Source organism: Hyperolius riggenbachi, chromosome 2 (assembly GCF_040937935.1).
Source record: "Hyperolius riggenbachi isolate aHypRig1 chromosome 2, aHypRig1.pri, whole genome shotgun sequence".
In the NCBI taxonomy this organism is placed as follows: Eukaryota; Metazoa; Chordata; class Amphibia; order Anura; family Hyperoliidae; genus Hyperolius; species Hyperolius riggenbachi.
Window position 1 is genome coordinate 297,006,042 of NC_090647.1, and position 17,211 is coordinate 297,023,252.

At 42.1% G+C, this 17,211-nt stretch overlaps 1 protein-coding gene across 1 annotated transcript in view; it reads left to right on the top strand.

Moving 5' to 3' along the window:
- The window catches only part of SRSF10 (serine and arginine rich splicing factor 10), a 30,959-nt gene extending 14,006 nt beyond the window's left edge, over positions 1 to 16,953 (top strand). Inside the window, 6 exon segments of the mRNA XM_068269007.1 lie at positions 2,779 to 2,883; positions 7,039 to 7,142; positions 8,671 to 8,836; positions 8,917 to 8,964; positions 14,841 to 14,909; positions 14,911 to 16,953. Of these exon segments, the coding sequence (XP_068125108.1) occupies positions 2,779 to 2,883; positions 7,039 to 7,142; positions 8,671 to 8,836; positions 8,917 to 8,964; positions 14,841 to 14,909; positions 14,911 to 15,106 (688 nt within the window). The 3' untranslated portion in view covers positions 15,107 to 16,953.
- The last annotated feature ends 258 nt before the right edge of the window (positions 16,954 to 17,211 follow it).

A 17,211-nucleotide genomic window follows, 5' to 3' on the forward strand; every position in this document is an offset into this window, starting at 1 on the left:
TTTTTTAGTTTGTTTAACCCCTTCCTGGTCGCCCAACGCCGATAGGTGTCTGCCCCAGGACTGCGTAATGCTGTTCGTCGTCAAGTCCTGGAGATGCAGTTTAGCAGGGCACACACATGCGCGATTGTTTCCTGCCGATTCATGGAGCTCCGCTCCATGGTAAGCCTGCTAGCTGCGATCGTGGCTAGCAGGCAGTTAGTAAATGAAGGGGGAAAGAAATCCCCTTTGTTTACATCTGTACAGAACTCCTATCTAGGGCAGCACTGTACAAGGGTCACTTGGCTGTCCCTTTAGAGCGGCAGGGGATCGAAGCCCCTCTGATAGGCGGATGCCTATGAGAGGCGAAGAAGAGGACGGATTGCCGTCCAATTCAGGGGGAGGGAGAGAATATCAGGCACTGTAAGCCTGGGGGGGAGGGGGGGGGGGCTTGTGGGGACTTTATACTCGCGTGGATTGACATGGTCAATCAGGATGTTCGTCCTGCGGCACACCTGATCGAGCAGCATGTTGGCCTGAGTTTTTCCATCATGTCTATATCTGGCAGATTCAATCACCGTTATTAAATCTGCTAGGAATTGATGTTGCAAAAGATACCTGATTTCCGTCCGAAAGTGATCAATTTGGCTGGAGGGGGGGGGGGGGGAGAATCTCAGAAGCAATTAGGCACCTAAAAGAATGCCCTGTTAAGGACAATAAAAGGAGGTAAGATTAATTTGTGTGCTTAGTTGTGCGGCTGTGCTGCAACCTGACAAAGCTGCACAGCCCTGTGTTGTGAAAAATGGCATGGTCATGGGGGGTAAGCCTGTGGACCTGAAGTGGTTAAAGTGTACTAGAGTTGAGACGCAAAAGACTTTATACTCACCTGGAGCTTCCTCCAGCATGCGCAGTAGCCCAGACTGACGCGACTGAGCCCATTACCAAGGCTGAATGGTAGCTATGGGAGGACAGCGAGGGACTCGCACGTGCTTATGGAGATGGAAGAAGCTCTGAGTGAGTATAAAATCTTTTGCGTCCCTCAACGCTGGTTTCCTTTAACCCAGAGCAAGTGTGTAGGTCAGAAAGCATACCATCTCCCTCTCACCTGTGACCTGGCCCTCAGTACAAACTTTTCAATGGCTGAATCAATTGTGATCACTCGCTGTCAGTTTAATTTTGTCACTGAACAGGCCCAACAAGCAGTTGGCCTTAGCTATAGAGGAATTTTTCAGTTGATTGGTTTCTGCCTGACTGAGTGCTGTTTGAAGCCTTATTTTTCTGCCTGAATGCTCACTTTCTGCTGGCAGGAGTCCTGTTTGGAGATACAGCTACACATCAACTGTTTGCTTTTTAAATAGTGATAAATGTACACACACACATAGTTTGACTTGGCCATACATCAGCTGATTTTGTGGCTGATGGCCATTCGATTATCAAATCGGTAGACATGGTCAATCAGGATGTTCGTCCGCAATTATCAAATGCAGTTTACTGCGGCACACCTAATCGAGCAGCATGTTGGCCCGAGATTTTCCAGCTTGTCTATATCTGGCAGATTCAATCACTGTTATTAAATTTGCTAGGAATTGATGTTGCAAAAGATACCTGATTTCCGTCCGAAAGTGATCAATTTGGCCGATAACTCAGGAATATTTTGCTTATTCAGGAGTGTCTATATAATGGTGTTTGATATGGCACAATACAGAGTATTGGCAGCAGAGCTAACGCTCACCTGCCCCGCCAGTGCGTCTCCTCCCTTGTCCATGTGTCTTTTCTCTATGCCGCAATGTTCCTCCCTGTGTCATGTAAAAAAAAAAGCTAGAGGTCCAGCAGCATCTACGTCAGACCTCTAGCGTTTGTCACATGACTCTGAGAGGAGAAATCTCACGACATGGAGAGAAAACACAGGAGGAAGCAGGACAGGCGAGTTAGCTCTACTGCCAACAGATGGGAGAGACCTGAGCGGCCTGGCAGTTGGAGGCACATGGTTCTACAGATATTCAATAGATTTCATGCTGATCTATAGAAAATCTGTGTACAGTGTGTGGGACGCTTATAGTTCCCTCTCTGATCCAGGGCTATGGAGTCGGTACAAAAATCATCCAAATACTCAATTTATGAAACCTCCGACTCAGGTATCCAAAATTGCTCCAAAGCCCTTCTGTGATTAGATGTAATGGGTATCCGATTAAAACCTCTGACTAGTGTATGACCACCTTTACACAGAAGGCGGAAGGCAATGAATTCACCAGCTGTCAGTGATTACCATGCAGCAGCAGGGTGTTTTCTGTTGTTAGCAGGTAGCAGTAGCATGGAGGCACTTGTGCGCAGAGAGAAAGCCATGCACAAGCAGCCTTGTGCTACTGCCCAAAAGGGACATAATTTTGCGCCTCCACAGTGGTCGCGCTTGTAAACTTAGGGTAGTGTGACTACGAGCAATCTTCGACTTTAATGTTAAAGATTGTTTGTAGGGTCTCAGCATGATGTATGAGGACCGGAAAAACCTGTGGGCCATACAGGTACTCCCTCCAACGCAAACTCACCCAGCCCACTACTAATTGTAGCAATAGAGCAATGTAAACAAAATATAATGTTATCACTTCTTCAGATGCTTTCAGGAGCTGAAGAACAAAGAGCTGTTTAACTGCTTGAATGCTGTTCTGCTACTATTTATTTATTGTGGTAGATTTTATGCTGTAGAACATAGTAAATGCTGAGTTTCAGACCACTTTAATCAGTGTTACAGTTAATAGATTATACTATGTCCAATAAATTAGACTCTTTTCTACTGTAATTTTTCAGGTCTGAAGATATCCGCAGAGAGTTTGGTCGATATGGTCCTATTGTTGATGTTTATGTACCACTTGATTACTACACTCGGCGACCTAGAGGATTCGCTTATGTTCAATATCCTTTCTTGCCTCCAGTGGCTGTGAGAGAAAATGGCGTTTACAAAGATTGTGTGAGAGGTAACTGCAAATGAAAAATGATTTGCTTTGCCATCATGATCACTTTACGTTGCTCGTTATTTGGAAAGTACCGTAATTCTGCAGCCCATTTTATTTTAATAATTCTGCATTGCAGAACTCCCAAAATCCTGTAGACTTTTTTTTTTCTGTTGAATAGTGTGCCAAACCAGGGCAACCTTTTCTCTGTGTATGTATCTGCTTGTGTTTTGGTTGGATAATTTCCTTTTACCTTAATACTATTCCTAATTCTGCTGTTCTGTTATTACCTCAGAATTGTAAAGCTGTACATTAAAGGCGAAACCACAGAGAAAGCATGAAAAGAACTTAGAGTAGAGACAAGTAGACAAAGCAAAGACACCATAAAGATCAGGCTTGAAGATAAAAAGGGAAATTGGGAAAAGAAAAGCTGGAAGAAGGACAAGCCAAATAGGAGTCAAAGCTTCGCTTTATTCTCAAAAGTGGGAAAGTTATTTTTGAAAGTTAAAGATAAAAGCATGAAGCCCCTCCTGACACGTCCTTCTGACAAGCTCTTAAAAATAAAAGGTCAAGATGTCGTTGAATTACAGGATTACAGAAGACTATTACAGATTACAGGAGACTATGTATCCTACCTTCATGTGTCTTCTTGTGTAAGTACACATTGTGATGATGGACGGGTGTAAACATTAGGGTTTGGACTAGTTTCCTTCACACACAGCTGATTTGCAGGAGATCATATCATCATTTTTACTTTTGGCTTTCCCTTCTTATTCATATATTTTTTTATTTTTTAGGATTTTTATTTAACACCATTCTTGGCAGCCTAGTAATGCATTTATCCCCTGTAATATTTATCACACAGTGAATCCCCTGATATCAAGACTAGTATTGTAGCTACAGCCCATAGATTAAGTTGGTACCTGCTTTTTAACGGTATTCATTACCAATTATGAATGTTTTTACAAGATCCTGATGCATCCTTCATTACTAAGGCCCTAACCATAGTAGACAGAGCTGACTGCAAAAAGGAAACCTCCAAGTACAAAATTATAGTCCCTTTTCTCTTTTCTAAATATGTTGCTCAGGAAAGTCATGGATGCGGCAAGATTAAAGGCCATACTAAAAATTTAAAGAAAACCTGAAATTACTTAAAAATTAAAGAGTTTCACTTACCGTACCTAGTGCTTCTGCAAGCCCCTTGCAACTGCCCGTGCCGTCACAGAATGATCCTCCGGTCCCTCGCTGCGGCTAAGTTTTGTTTTCGCCACTGCACCCTCGCGGCCCTGGTTGTGCGCGTCTGCACTTTTGTCGCTGGGAGTGTCCTGTGCTGGTGCAGTATGAGAAAACATTGTACGTGGGCGCAGTGGCTGTCGATGTGCAAGTTTGTAATAATGAAACTTAACTGCGGGGCAGGACCGGAGGATAATTTTGTGATGGCGTGAGCACAGGATGGTTGCAGGGGGCTGGCAGACGCCCCAGGTAACTGACTCTCATTTTTAGTCATTTCAGGTTTCCTTTAAAGGCCACATTATTTGTGACCATTTCAGATGAGTCATTTTCGGTCGTCTTTGATTGACATGTCAGGACCAGTAGCAGCCATCTGGGTTGGATTTTTGAAGCAACGCTGTTTCTGCCTGCAGCGTGCATCCCAATGCTTCTTCTCGTTTACTAAAGTGCTTAGATTTTTAAATATTTTGAGGGACGTGTGTTGTATATTATAGCATGAAGTGTTGGGTCATTTTGTGTAGGACACACTTGATCGATGTATTCAGAGGGTAGTTGAAAAATGTTTTTTCTTTAAATGGAAGGTATGAGAGAAGAGAAATTACCTGGGGCCTCCTTCAGCCCCTGGCAGCCTATCTGTCCCTTGCCGCAGCTCTGGTGTTCGCAGCAGATGCCAGCCTCGCCAGGTCTGCATCTACTGTGCCTGCGTGTGGTCGTGCTGCTCGTGATCGCACTCACGTGGTCTGGAGCATTCTGCTTCCCTCTATAGGAAGGGTAGTCAATGCATGTGAAGCACACTGCTGTGCAAAGTAAAACACTGAGATCCATATGCAATTAACTTATTCACTCAAGTTTTCTCCTAGGATATAATTTGTCATCTTCTATAATAAAATAACTTTCCAGCACTTTTCAACTGAAAACATTTATTTATTGTATTTATAAAGCGCCAACATATTAAGCAAACATACTGAAAAGTAGGTGAAAAGATGCGATCAAAATTATTCTTACGATTTTCTTGCTTTCTGGTGGCTTAAAAGGCATTTTATTGATAAGTTTAAAAATATCGCCTAGTAGAAAACCCTGGAGAAAAAGTTAATTGCATATGGGCCTGAGCGAGGTAATTTGTCCTCACATCTGGGATGGGAGGTGAGACCTGTATGCATTTACTATTAATCTCTTCATAGGCCTGGTGCACACCAAAACCCGCTAGCAGATCCACAAAATGCTAGCAGATTTTGAAACACTTTTTCTTATTTTTCTGTAGCGTTTCAGCTAGCATTTTGCGGTTTTGGGAAGCGTTTTTGGTGTTGTAGATTTCATATATTGTTACAGTAAAGCTGTTACTGAACAGCTTCTGTAACAAAATCGCCTGAAAAACCGCTCTGAAGTGCCGTTTTTCAGAGCGGTTTGCATTTTTCCTATACTTTACATTGGAGGCAGAAACGCCTCCGCAATCCAAAATCTGCAGCGGCCCGGGAGTTTGCGTTTCTGCAAAACGCCTCCCGCTCTGGTGTGCACCAGCCCATTGAAATACATTACCCTAGCGTTTCCACATCCGCAATCTGATCTGAAAACGCAGCCGAACCGCTCTGGTGTGCACTAGGCCATAGAAAGCTTTGAAATGGTACCTGATCATTGAGGGCTGGAACCCACTAGAGCGTTTAGGGAGTGATTGAAAATGCTAGTGATTTCCCTAAACGCTGAGCTAATGTTGATGGATGGGCCAAATTCCACTGGAGCGATTGCGATTACCAAAATCTCAAACACAGGACATGCAGCATTTTTAGTGTTAGTGTTTCTGCAATGTAAAGTATATAAACGCTGGCATAATTGCTAATCAAAACCTACACTGAGCGATTTTGCTAGCATTTTGGAGTTACTGCACACTGTTCAAAATTAAAATTAATTGAAAGGTCCAGTCAGATTTAAAAATGCTAATCGCTGGCAAAAAGCTTACACTTTTTAAAATTGCTACCAAAAACGCTCATAATATCGCTTACAAAACACTTGCTATTAGCAATAGCGATTTGTAGTGGGTTCCAGGCCTAAAGCTTGTTTCTCAAACATAGGTTCAGTCTTTACCAGTGGTGATTGTGTGATTTATAGCAGACATGGATATTGCAAGTGAGTCATACAGGGGTCACACTTACCTTGTTGGGAAAAACTATTTTTTACATGTGATTGGGGGTACAATAGGCACGTTTGTGTTTAGATGAGGGTTTTTTTTTCTTAACGTTTGTGTTTAGATGAGGGTTTTTTTTTCTAATGGCAATGAGGGTCACTAAAAAAAAATCGAATAAGCTATAGTAGTGCATGTTTTTGTTTGTTGTTTAACGCTAAAATCTCATTTCCTGAAGTTGCGGCAGGTCTACAGAAATACACTGTCTTCATTTTCTTATGCGAAAGTGCTTGCTACTTGGACAAGTGACTCCTGCCTCACTGCTGGTAATTTCGGACTGCTTTGAGAAAAATGATGTATATCTGTGGAGTTATTAAAGTGTGCATGTGACCTTGCATCAGTTATTCCAGGTGAATGATTGAGTTACTTTTAACCGGAAAAATTGTTACAGCTCCACAACTAGTAATTCCAGAAGAACAGTAATAATGGCTTCCATATTTTCTCACAACTGGGCAAGTTTCCAACAGTGTTAAAGTGCTGGTCTATGTTCTAAGTTTCTCTCACAAATCTACTTTGTTTACCTTGTCTTCAGCTGACCTTTTGACTGTTATATGGAATCATCTAGTCCAGTCAGCTGGAACAGAGAATGAAGACCAGCGATAAATCAGCGCTGCATAGTTACATAAAGCCTCTTTTTTGCCATACATTCTTTACTTTTAGCATAGATTGGTATGTGTCATGATCATTTTTAAGTACCTTGACTGCTAGCACATTTGAAGATGTCCGTGATGCCGAAGATGCTTTGCATAACTTGGACAGAAGATGGATATGTGGACGTCAGATTGAAATTCAGTTTGCACAAGGGGACAGAAAAAGTGAGTGTGCATTAAATCTTTTTATATGGTAAACCGATGAAAAACCTTCCAAGTTCACACAGTGCCAAGCTATCTACCCAGTATTATGCATTGATGTAGTGCTGACGTTTCTCAGTGCTTTAGAGTACATCAAGTCACTATTGGAGGGGGAGTTTATAATCTTTTGACCTCCGCATTGGTCAGTCAAATCACTTAATTTCAGTATTCTGACCTATCTGGCCCAAATGTGAACTATTGGGCTGGACAGGCAACCTCTCTGCTCAATGCAGCTTATATAAAATGCGACGCGCACACAAAAAAAAAATCCCATCGGGTGACACAGCCCTGCAATGTCACATGAGGGGTTGGTTCCCAATCCTACCAGGCGACAGCCCTGCAATGTCATCTAAGGGGTTGGATTCTGATCCCACGGGGCGACATAGCCCTGCAATGTCATCTGAGGGGTTTGATCCCGATCCCACCAGGTGACAGCCCAACAGGCGACATGCCTTATTGGCGTGGACTAGACTTTATACACGTAGGGAAATCTTTTCATCCCATGTCTCCACTGAAAGGCAATGTATAAACATTTGCATAAGAACTGACACTAGTGCAATTTCAATATGATAGTTTCCATTGAATATACGTTACATATTTTATGTAATTTATTTTCCGATCCTCCTACAATTCAGACAGCCTACTGCATTTTTTTGTAGGTCACGCTGGTTTGCATCCAAATTGAGCATGATTCTCAGTGGCTCGGCATGTGAAATGAAATTTGCATACATTTTACAATGGTAGCAAAGGAGAAGGAAGCTGTCCCATATGTTAGACACATTAAAAAAAGTGTAAAAATTGTGCACACTTAAAATGGAATATAACCCAGAAATTCTTTGCTCTAAAAGATTTACAGCATATAATATACTAAGTGTTTTTTTTGTTGTTGTTTTTTTTTTGTAAAACAGCATTCAAAGGGTTACATCACAGGGCTGACTTTCTTCTGCAGGGAGAACCCCCATCCAAACTGCTTATAGCCTTATCTTGTGTACACATTCATTACTTGATACATTTATGTAAACATTCTCTGGCTGTGCAGGACTTCAGCTGATTAGTGCTGAAGTGAAAAACAGATCAGAAATAACTGCTGGCAGCATTTACAACAGAATGACTACAGTTATTAATAAAATGCACCAGCAGCTTTCAAAGTAAATTAACTGAACTTTGGGAAGTTATATCTAAATGAATATTAATACTTGTGCACAAAAGCAAATATAATTGTATGGGTTATAAAAAGTAGGAAAACACCTTTTTGTTTAAAAATTTGTCAGGTTTAAACCGCTTTACAAACACTAGCCTGTAGTGGAAATTGGGCCAGCCCGTTTGAGATCAGTGAGCAGTTTGTCTTGTTACAGCTGATTACCATGTTTTATTATTCCAGTCAGGTTAGACCTGAAATATTCCTGTTTTTATAATGGGCATATATAGGCGACCTTATAATTATGGTATGTTATTGTGAACAGCTGTTAATTATTATAAATAAACCCCACAGCACCAACCCAAATGAAAGCCAAGGAGGGCGGTAGTTCATACGGTTCTTCACGTCATAATGATTATGATCGGTACAGCAGACGGTCAAGAAGCCGCAGTTATGAACGGCGACGGTCCAGGAGTCGCTCTTACGACCAGAATTATGAAAGATCTTACAGCCCAAGAGGGTGAGTTTGTGTGTGCCTGTGCCTAACCACCTCCAGTTGTTTGGATTTAGTTTTAATGTTTTTATTTTTTGTTTTATTAGGCGGTCTGACAGACAGCGCCGTAGTAGAAGCCGCTCAAATCGTGGCAGGTAAGTTAATATACTGGCAGTTTGTCAGTGTTATAAGCTGTACTATTTTCTGAAATGTGGTGGAAGATCTTTAGCACTGCCTATTCCACAAGTGAGGCCCAGTGCACACCAAAAACCTCTAGCAGATCTGCAAAACGCTAGAGGTTTTTGAAGCAGATTTCAGATCGATTCTAGGCATGTTTAGAGACGTTTTCTTGTTTTCTAAACATGCCTAGCATTTTTTGGAGTGGTTTTGTGTAGCAGATTACAAATATTGTTACAGTAAAAGCTGTCGCTGAACAGCTTCTGTAACAAAAATGCCAGGAAAACCACTCTGATCTAGCGGTTTACAGAGCAGTTTTCCCACTTTCTTATACTTTACCATTGAGGCAGAAACGCCTCAGAAATCTAAAAAAAATGCTGCAGCCCCCGAGTTTGTGTTTGAATGGGATGGTGCACACCACAGAGGTTCGTTTTTACCACACTTTCATTAGCCAAGTGGTCTCTTCTGCCCCTCTCCCGCAAGTGTTTTAAAAAACACTTCAAAACCGCTCTGGTGTGCACCAGCCTTAAGACATATTTCAGGCTTTAGCCTAGAGAAGTTTAAAAGCAAACCTGGAGTGAAAATAGACTTATGAAATTTTTAATTGGATGTATGTGTTTTACTAAAGATTAATTTAACCACTTGCCGACCGCCCACAGCCGATGGGCGGCGGCAAAGTGGACGCCGAAAGGACCGCAATACGCCGAATGGCGGCGGCTCCTTTTGGCTTCTAGGGGCAGGTGACTCTCGCTGCCCCTGGCAACAGGCTCCGCCCACCCGCAGCATCATCCGGCCGGTAGTAAGCGTCCCAGGGATCGAGGAACCACCAGGGCAGGCTGCAGCCACCCTAAGTCGCACCCAAACACACTGATCTGCCCCCCCTGCCCTCTGATCGCACACAGCACACCTGCCCAGACCCCTGTTTGCACCCAATCACCCCCCCTAATCACCCATCAATCACTCCCTGTCGGCGCTATTTTTTTTTTATTAGGTCCTAATCTGCCCTCTGGGGTTTCCAGATCACCCCCCCCCCCACCCCCCCCCCCCCCCCCCCCCCCCCCCCCCGTGTACTGTTTACATCTAACCTCTCCACTAATCACCTGTCAATCGCCCATCAATCACCCCCTGTCACTAGCTGCCCCTGGGGGCCCTAAACCGTGAGGAGTAGTCTAGAAACCAACTGCCTCAAAATGACCTGTGAATAGACGTTGGGCCCCTTAGCGCACCAAGGCTGCAAAAAAAAAGTGCCACACGTGGTATCGCTGTACTCAGAAGTAGTATAATGTATTTTGGGGTGTATTTTCACACATACCCATGCTGGGTGGGAGAAATATCTCTGTAAATGACAATTTTTATTTTTTTTTACACAGAATTGTCCATTTACAGAGAAATTTCTCCCACCTAGCATGGGTATGTGTAAAAATACACCGCAAAACGCATTATACTACTTCTCCTGAGTACTGCGATACCACATGTGACACTTTTTTGCAGCCTAGATGCGCTAAGGGGCCCACGTCCTATTCACAGGTCATTTTGAGGCATTTGGTTTTTAGACTGCTCCTCACGGTTTAGGGCCCCCTAAAATGCCAGGGCAGTGTAGGAACCCCACAAGTGACCCCATTTTAGAAAGAAGACACCCCAAGGTATTCAGTTAGTAGTATGGTGAGTTCATAGAAGTTTTTATTTTTTTCGTCACAAGTTGGTGGAAAATGACACTTTGTGAAAAAAAAAATCAATTTCTGCTAACTTGACAAAAAATATAAAATGTTCTATGAACTTACCATATGCCTAACAGAATACCTTGTGATGTTGTCTTTCTAAAATGGGGTCACTTGTGGGGTTCCTAAACTGCCCTGGCATTTTAGGGGCCCTAAACCGTGAGGCGTAGTCTTGAAACCAAATGTCTCAAAACGACCTGTGAAATCCTAAAGGTACTCATTGGACTCTGGGCCCCTTAGTACAGTTAGGGTGCAGAAAAGTGCCACACATGTGGTATTGCTGTACTCAGAAGTAGTATAATGTGTTTTGGGGTGTATTTTTACACATACCCATGCTGGGTGGGAGAAATATCTCTGTAAATGGACGTGTGTGTGTGTGTGTGTGTGTGTGTGTGTGTGTGTGTGTGTGTGTGTGAAAAAAAAAAAAAATCAAACAATTGTCATTTACAGAGATATTTCTCCCAACCAGCATGAGTATGTGTAAAAATACACCCCAAAACACATACTACTTCTCCTGAGTACGGCAATACCACATGATTGGCACTTTTTTGCAGCCTAACTGCGCTAAGAGGCCCAAAGTCCTATGAGCACCTTTAGGCTTTACAGGGGTGCTTACAATTTAGCACCCCCAAAATGCCAGGACAGTAAACACACCCCACAAATGACCCCATTTTGGACATTTTGGAAAGTAGACACTTCAAGGTATTCAGAGAGGGGCATAGTGAGTCCGTGGCAGATTTTATTTTTTATTTTATTTTTTTTTTTTTGTCACAAGTTAGCAGAAATGGAATTTTTTTTTTTTTTTTTTTTAGTCATTTTCTGCTAACTTGTGACAAAAAATAAAATACTCTATGAACTCACCATGCCTCTCAGTGAATACTTTGGGATGTCTTCTTTCCAAAATAGGGTCATTTGGGGGGTATTTATACTATCCTGGAATTTTAGCACCTCATGAAACATGACAGGGGGTCAGAATAGTCAGAGATGCTTCAAAATGGAAACATTCACTTTTTGCACCATAGTTTGTAAACGCTATAAGGCCTCTTGCACACTGCAAGCAAATCAGATTCAGATTCAGATTTTTAATCTGTTTTTACATCCGATTCCGATTCAGATTTTTAATCTTAACTGCATGCTGCGTTTTTTGATCCGTTTTTCTGTTGAATGTATTCAAGGAAAATCGGAAACGGAATCGGAATCGGAAAACGGATTTGCAGTGTGCAGGGAGCCTAACTTTTACCCAAACCAATAAATATAAACTGAATGGTTTTTTTTTTTTTTTATCAAAGACATGTAGCACAAATTTGGACAAAAAATGTATACAGAAATTTTACTTTGACAAATTTTATCACAGAAAGTTAAACTTTTTTTTGACAAAATTCATGTCTTTTTTGATAAATATAATAAAAACTAAAGATCGCAGCAGCAATAAATTAGCACCAGAAGAAAGCTGTATTAGTGACAAGAAAAGGAGGTAAAATTCATTTAGATAGTAAGTTGTATGACCGAGCAATAAACCGTGAAAGCTGCAGTGGTCTGAATGGAAAAAAAAAAAGCTCTGGTCCTTAACCTCCCTGGCGTTCTATTAAAGATCGCCAGGGGGCAGCGCAGCGCTATTTTTAAATTATTATTTTTTTTTATTTTTTTTTCAATCATGTAGCTAGCCTAGCGCTAGCTACATGATGCCCCCCTCCCTTCCACATCCCTCCCACCCCTCCGATCGCCGCCGGCGCTGTAAGCCATAAGGAAATCCCGTTCTGAAACGGGATTTCCTTTAGGGCTTCCCCCGTCGCCATGGCGACGCATGTCGTGACGTCACGGGGAGACCCGATCCACCCCTCAGCGCTGCCTGGCACTGATTGGCCAGGCAGCGCACGGGGTCTTGCCTGGGGGGGCCCTGCATCGCGGTGGCAGGCAAAGTGCTTGCTGCGTGTTTAAAAGAAAAATTATTCAAATCGGCCCAGCACGGCCTGAGCGGCGGCCTCTGGCGGTAATGGACGTATTAAGTCGTCCATACCGCTAAGGAGGTTAAGGGGTAGAAAGACTGTGGTCCTCAAGTGGTTAAAGGGAATCTGTGCCGTCGAGGACACAAAGCAAATACTTGACGAAGGAGAGGGAAGCCTCTGGATCTTCCAAAGACTTCCCATGCTGTCCTCTGTTGCTGCCTGAGACCCTCCTGCACTCCTCTTCTATTCCGAGCACGGCCATGCCAGTAAGCTCCTGCTTGCTACACGGGTGCAGAAGAGTCACGCTCTTGCCTGAAGAGGAGCATGGCTCTGATGTGATTACTGACAAGTCCTTGTAGATAATCTTTAGGGGGTTCACGCTCTGCAACTGGGGGACCTGAGGATGGTGTGGAAAGCGTCCTATAGGATCCATAGGTTTTCCTCTATTTGGTTAAGTATTTGCTTTTGTACCCTACGTTTGGCCTTGGGTAAACTGTAACCTAGAACTCTCTTTTTCTGGATGATCTGAAAAAACAGAAGTAATGACACTTTGAACTGTTGTGTAGTAAAACCTTATCTCAAGCCTTCTCTCACTCTCTTAACTAAATTTCATACATATTCATTCCAGCGGCAATCAGAGCCCAAGAGAAAGCTCTGTTGGTGGGCAGAAAGGGGGGGGGGGGGGGGGAGAGAGAACCAACTGTGTGCTGAGTTGTACAGCCCTGCAGAGAGCCCTTAAGGCTGTAGTGGCTTGAATTGTAAAAAATAGCCTGGTCACTTGGGAGGTGTAAGCCTATGGTCCTGAAGTGGTTATGCCATAGACCCTGAACAAGCATGCAGAGCAGATTCTGACTGGATTATCCCACTGAATCCTCTGCCTATAGTACTTTGTCATAGACCCTGAACAAGCATGTAGCAGATTGGGTGTTTCTGACATTGGGCATGATTCACAAAGCTTTTTCACCCGCTTTCATCTGTTCCCCTTATCTGTTGTTTTTTTTTTTTTTTAAGCTCCCAAAGAGCAAAAATATAATTATGGTGAAAAAAGTAATATTGACATTTATGAGGTACAACTTACTTTGAGTGATTTATTTTGTTTGTAAATGTGCTGAATGGATATTTTTATCATTTTGGTGAAAAATAAGTCCTTTTATGAGTTTTGTGAATAGAGCCCATTGTTAGATCTGACAAGATTAGCTGCATGCTTATTTCTGGTGTGATTCAGACACTACTGCAGCCAAATGGATGTGGGGTTGCCAAGCAACTGGTATTGGTTTAAAAGGAAGTTAAATATGGCAGCTTCCATATACCTCTTGCTTCAGTTGCCCTTTTGAATAAAATTCAGTGTTCCTATTCATGACATCTAAAATGACCAGCACAAAAAACTAGAAAACTAATTGCAAAAGTTAATGCTAAAATTAACTTATAGTTAAGGAGAGGGCCGTTAGACACACCAAAGAAAAACATTCTTGAAGTATGGATGCCTTGGCTAACCCTATTCCCTTATTAGAGAGACAATATTAGATCTGGATTCTAAACCTGTACCAGGTTCTACTGTCCTCCCTTTTGCACTTCTCCTTTTTTCTTTTCTCCTCGAGATGATGTACAATAGTCCATTGTTTTGTGTATTTGACAGTTCCGATCTGGGCTGTACTGTTAAGGTAGCCATACATCTGAAGATTATGGGCAGATTTGACAGTCAAATTTGTCTTTGTCGAAGCTGCCCATATACTGCAAGCCGATTCCCGTCCGATTTTAGCATGAAATCTTCAGGAAATCGACTGAGCCCATGGCTTCTGCCCTGTCACTACCCTCCTAATGTATAAATGTGTTCTAGAGTTTTGACCCTTTTTAAAGAAATGTATGTAAAAGTGACTCCAATGACAATTATAATTTACTTTGGAATGGAATCTCATTAGTAGCAGATTAGCTAACTGGTGCCTAACTAGTGTATTCTAAGTTGTACTTTTTAAAATTAAGCAGTTGGATTAGTTCAGTACTTGCCCCACAAGTGGCTGAAAAATAGCATGTCAAAAAGAGGTGTTGAAGATTCAACCATAAATACATTAGTTCTCAAATCTTCATACAGAATTTTGCCACACTATGAACAGAGCTAAGAACTCTTGTGATAACTGTGAGAAGTTGCTGAATAGTTATTATGTTTCCAAGTAACTTTCCCACTTTCAACAGATTTAATAGACGACAACGCTCTCAGTCCAAGTCTAACAGTCGATCACGTTCCAAATCCCCACCAAGAGAAGAAAGGCGAGGAGCGACAATCTAGATCTCACTCCAGATCTAAAGCAGATGGCAAATATAAAGCGGGCTCCAGAGTGAGTAAAGAGTCCAGAAGAGAAGACCATGAAGCATCAAAGTCTCCATCCCACTCTGAGTCAAGATCGCGGTCAAAATCAAGATCTCGATCATGGAATAGCCACAAATCTAGTGGTCATTGATGCTGCTTTTGGGGAGTTTTATTCATGGAAATGTGAAGTGTTTTTTTTCTTTCAAACATCCCCCCCCTCCCCCTTTTTTATATACATATATATTCTAAGCGTGTTAGTGCTACACCTTGTTTTATGTCTGACAGAACATCAAAATATTAGGCCATCAGCCAAGTTGAAGCCCAGGGCCAGAACCGTAAAATGTACTTTTGGGTTATGTGGAAAGATGCTTGAACCACTTTGAGTTACCATGGTCTGTTCCCTGCTTGATTTCTGCAAAAGGGCAGAAATTGACCTTTTAGATTTGATATATTTGGCATTTGACATATTTGTCAAAGCCATTGAGATGCAAAGGATATGGATGGAGGGAAAGCCTGTAAATGGTAGCACAAACAGCCATTAAAACCTGAGGTGTTCACCTTTTCTCACATCACCCTATCCAGAACTATATAGTTTTGAATCTGGGCTTTTAAATGGTTTACCAACTTTTTTCCCCTCCTTCCTCATACAGCCTTTAAAGATGCATAGACACTGTATTTTGGTAATGGTAATTACATTCTAGCATCTAAAAAATGTCTAGCTGTATGACACTTAACCAAAAAGTACTCCGAGGTCACAGAAGTATTTTAGTTTGTTAGGTTCTCTCTGGCTTCCCAAGATACTTTGATCTTTTTGGATTCATATAAATATTTTTCCCCAAGTTTCACTGTCTCATATATGGTCTTATTCTGCCTTCTATTCAAAAAGGGAAACTGTCTATCGTATGGCAGAATGTTTTATAGCAGTGGACTTGTTTAAAGCAGAATTCCAGGTAAATGAAATAAAATGGCCTTCTAAGCTCCAAAGATGTACACTTGGCATGAGGGGAGTAGTCATTCCAGAGCATCAAGAAATGAGTTCCTGGCTGAAATACTGTTGCTTTGATTGCAGCTTCTAACCTGCCCACCTGGTATACAGATTCTGTGCCCTGAGAGCCAGATGAAAGCATTTTTAGGATGACCAGCACAGCTGCTTTTGTCTTGTGACAGGTCTACTTACTTCCTGTAAGTCCAATGCTGATGAGACTCATGTCCTTTGGCAGAACAATCTTTACTTGTTCTTTCACAGTGGATGTAATAGAGAAATTTAAAAGTGAAATACTTAAACTGATGTAACCTGAGGGATACTTTCATTCAATGTATCATGGTATTATTCCTAAAAAGCAGATGTGAATTGGAGGATATTTTATTTGTATGCATGGAATTCTTAAGCACTAAGCGACACAGTTGAATGGAACTGCTTCACTAACCAGCTAAAATGTGCAAGTTGCATGAATTTGTTAAATTTCTTTGATATCATTTTTTTCCCCTCTACAGACAGTATTGATGCATACAGTTATTTTTTTTTTTTAAATGGAAAGGCTTACTATATACATTTCCCCAGTTGTGTTGTGAATTTTTAGTAACTCAGGAAGAGTATCTTACACAGTGGGTTAATGGATTCAACCTGTATTAATGTGCATGCCTTAAAGGAAACCTTAACTGTAAAAAAAAAAAAAAAAAAAAAAAAAGTTTACCTGGGGCATCTACCAGCCCCCTGCAGCCTCCCTGTGCCATCGCAGTCACTTATGGCTCCTCTGGTCCCCCGCTGCCAGTTAGCTTTGTTTTTGCCGACTGGCAGTCGGCCGGCCGCCATGCGTACGTTTTTACGCATTCCTGCTAGTGCAGGAAGCTATTGCAGACAAGTACATTTTTACGCGTTATGGGTGTAATGCGTAAAATGACACAACAAACTTGTTGATGTCTGCAATAGCTTCCACCAGCAGGAATGCGTGAAAAAATACACATGCCGGCCGACTCCGTCGGCAAAAACGAAACTAGCTGGCAGCGGGGGGCCGGAGGAGCCATGAGTGACTGCGAGGGCACAGGATGGCTGCAGGGTGCTGGTAGATGCCCCAGGTAAGTAAAACATATTTTTTTTACAGTTAAGGTTCCCTTTAATGTGTCTCATAAAACGCATATTTCTTAGTTTAACATCAACCTGTTCAGGTGGATCCTGACTAAGGTTTAGCACCCGGTCTGCTCTGTTAGAACACTCAAGTATCTGAACCCCAGCAGTTCCACCAATCAGACTGGTAC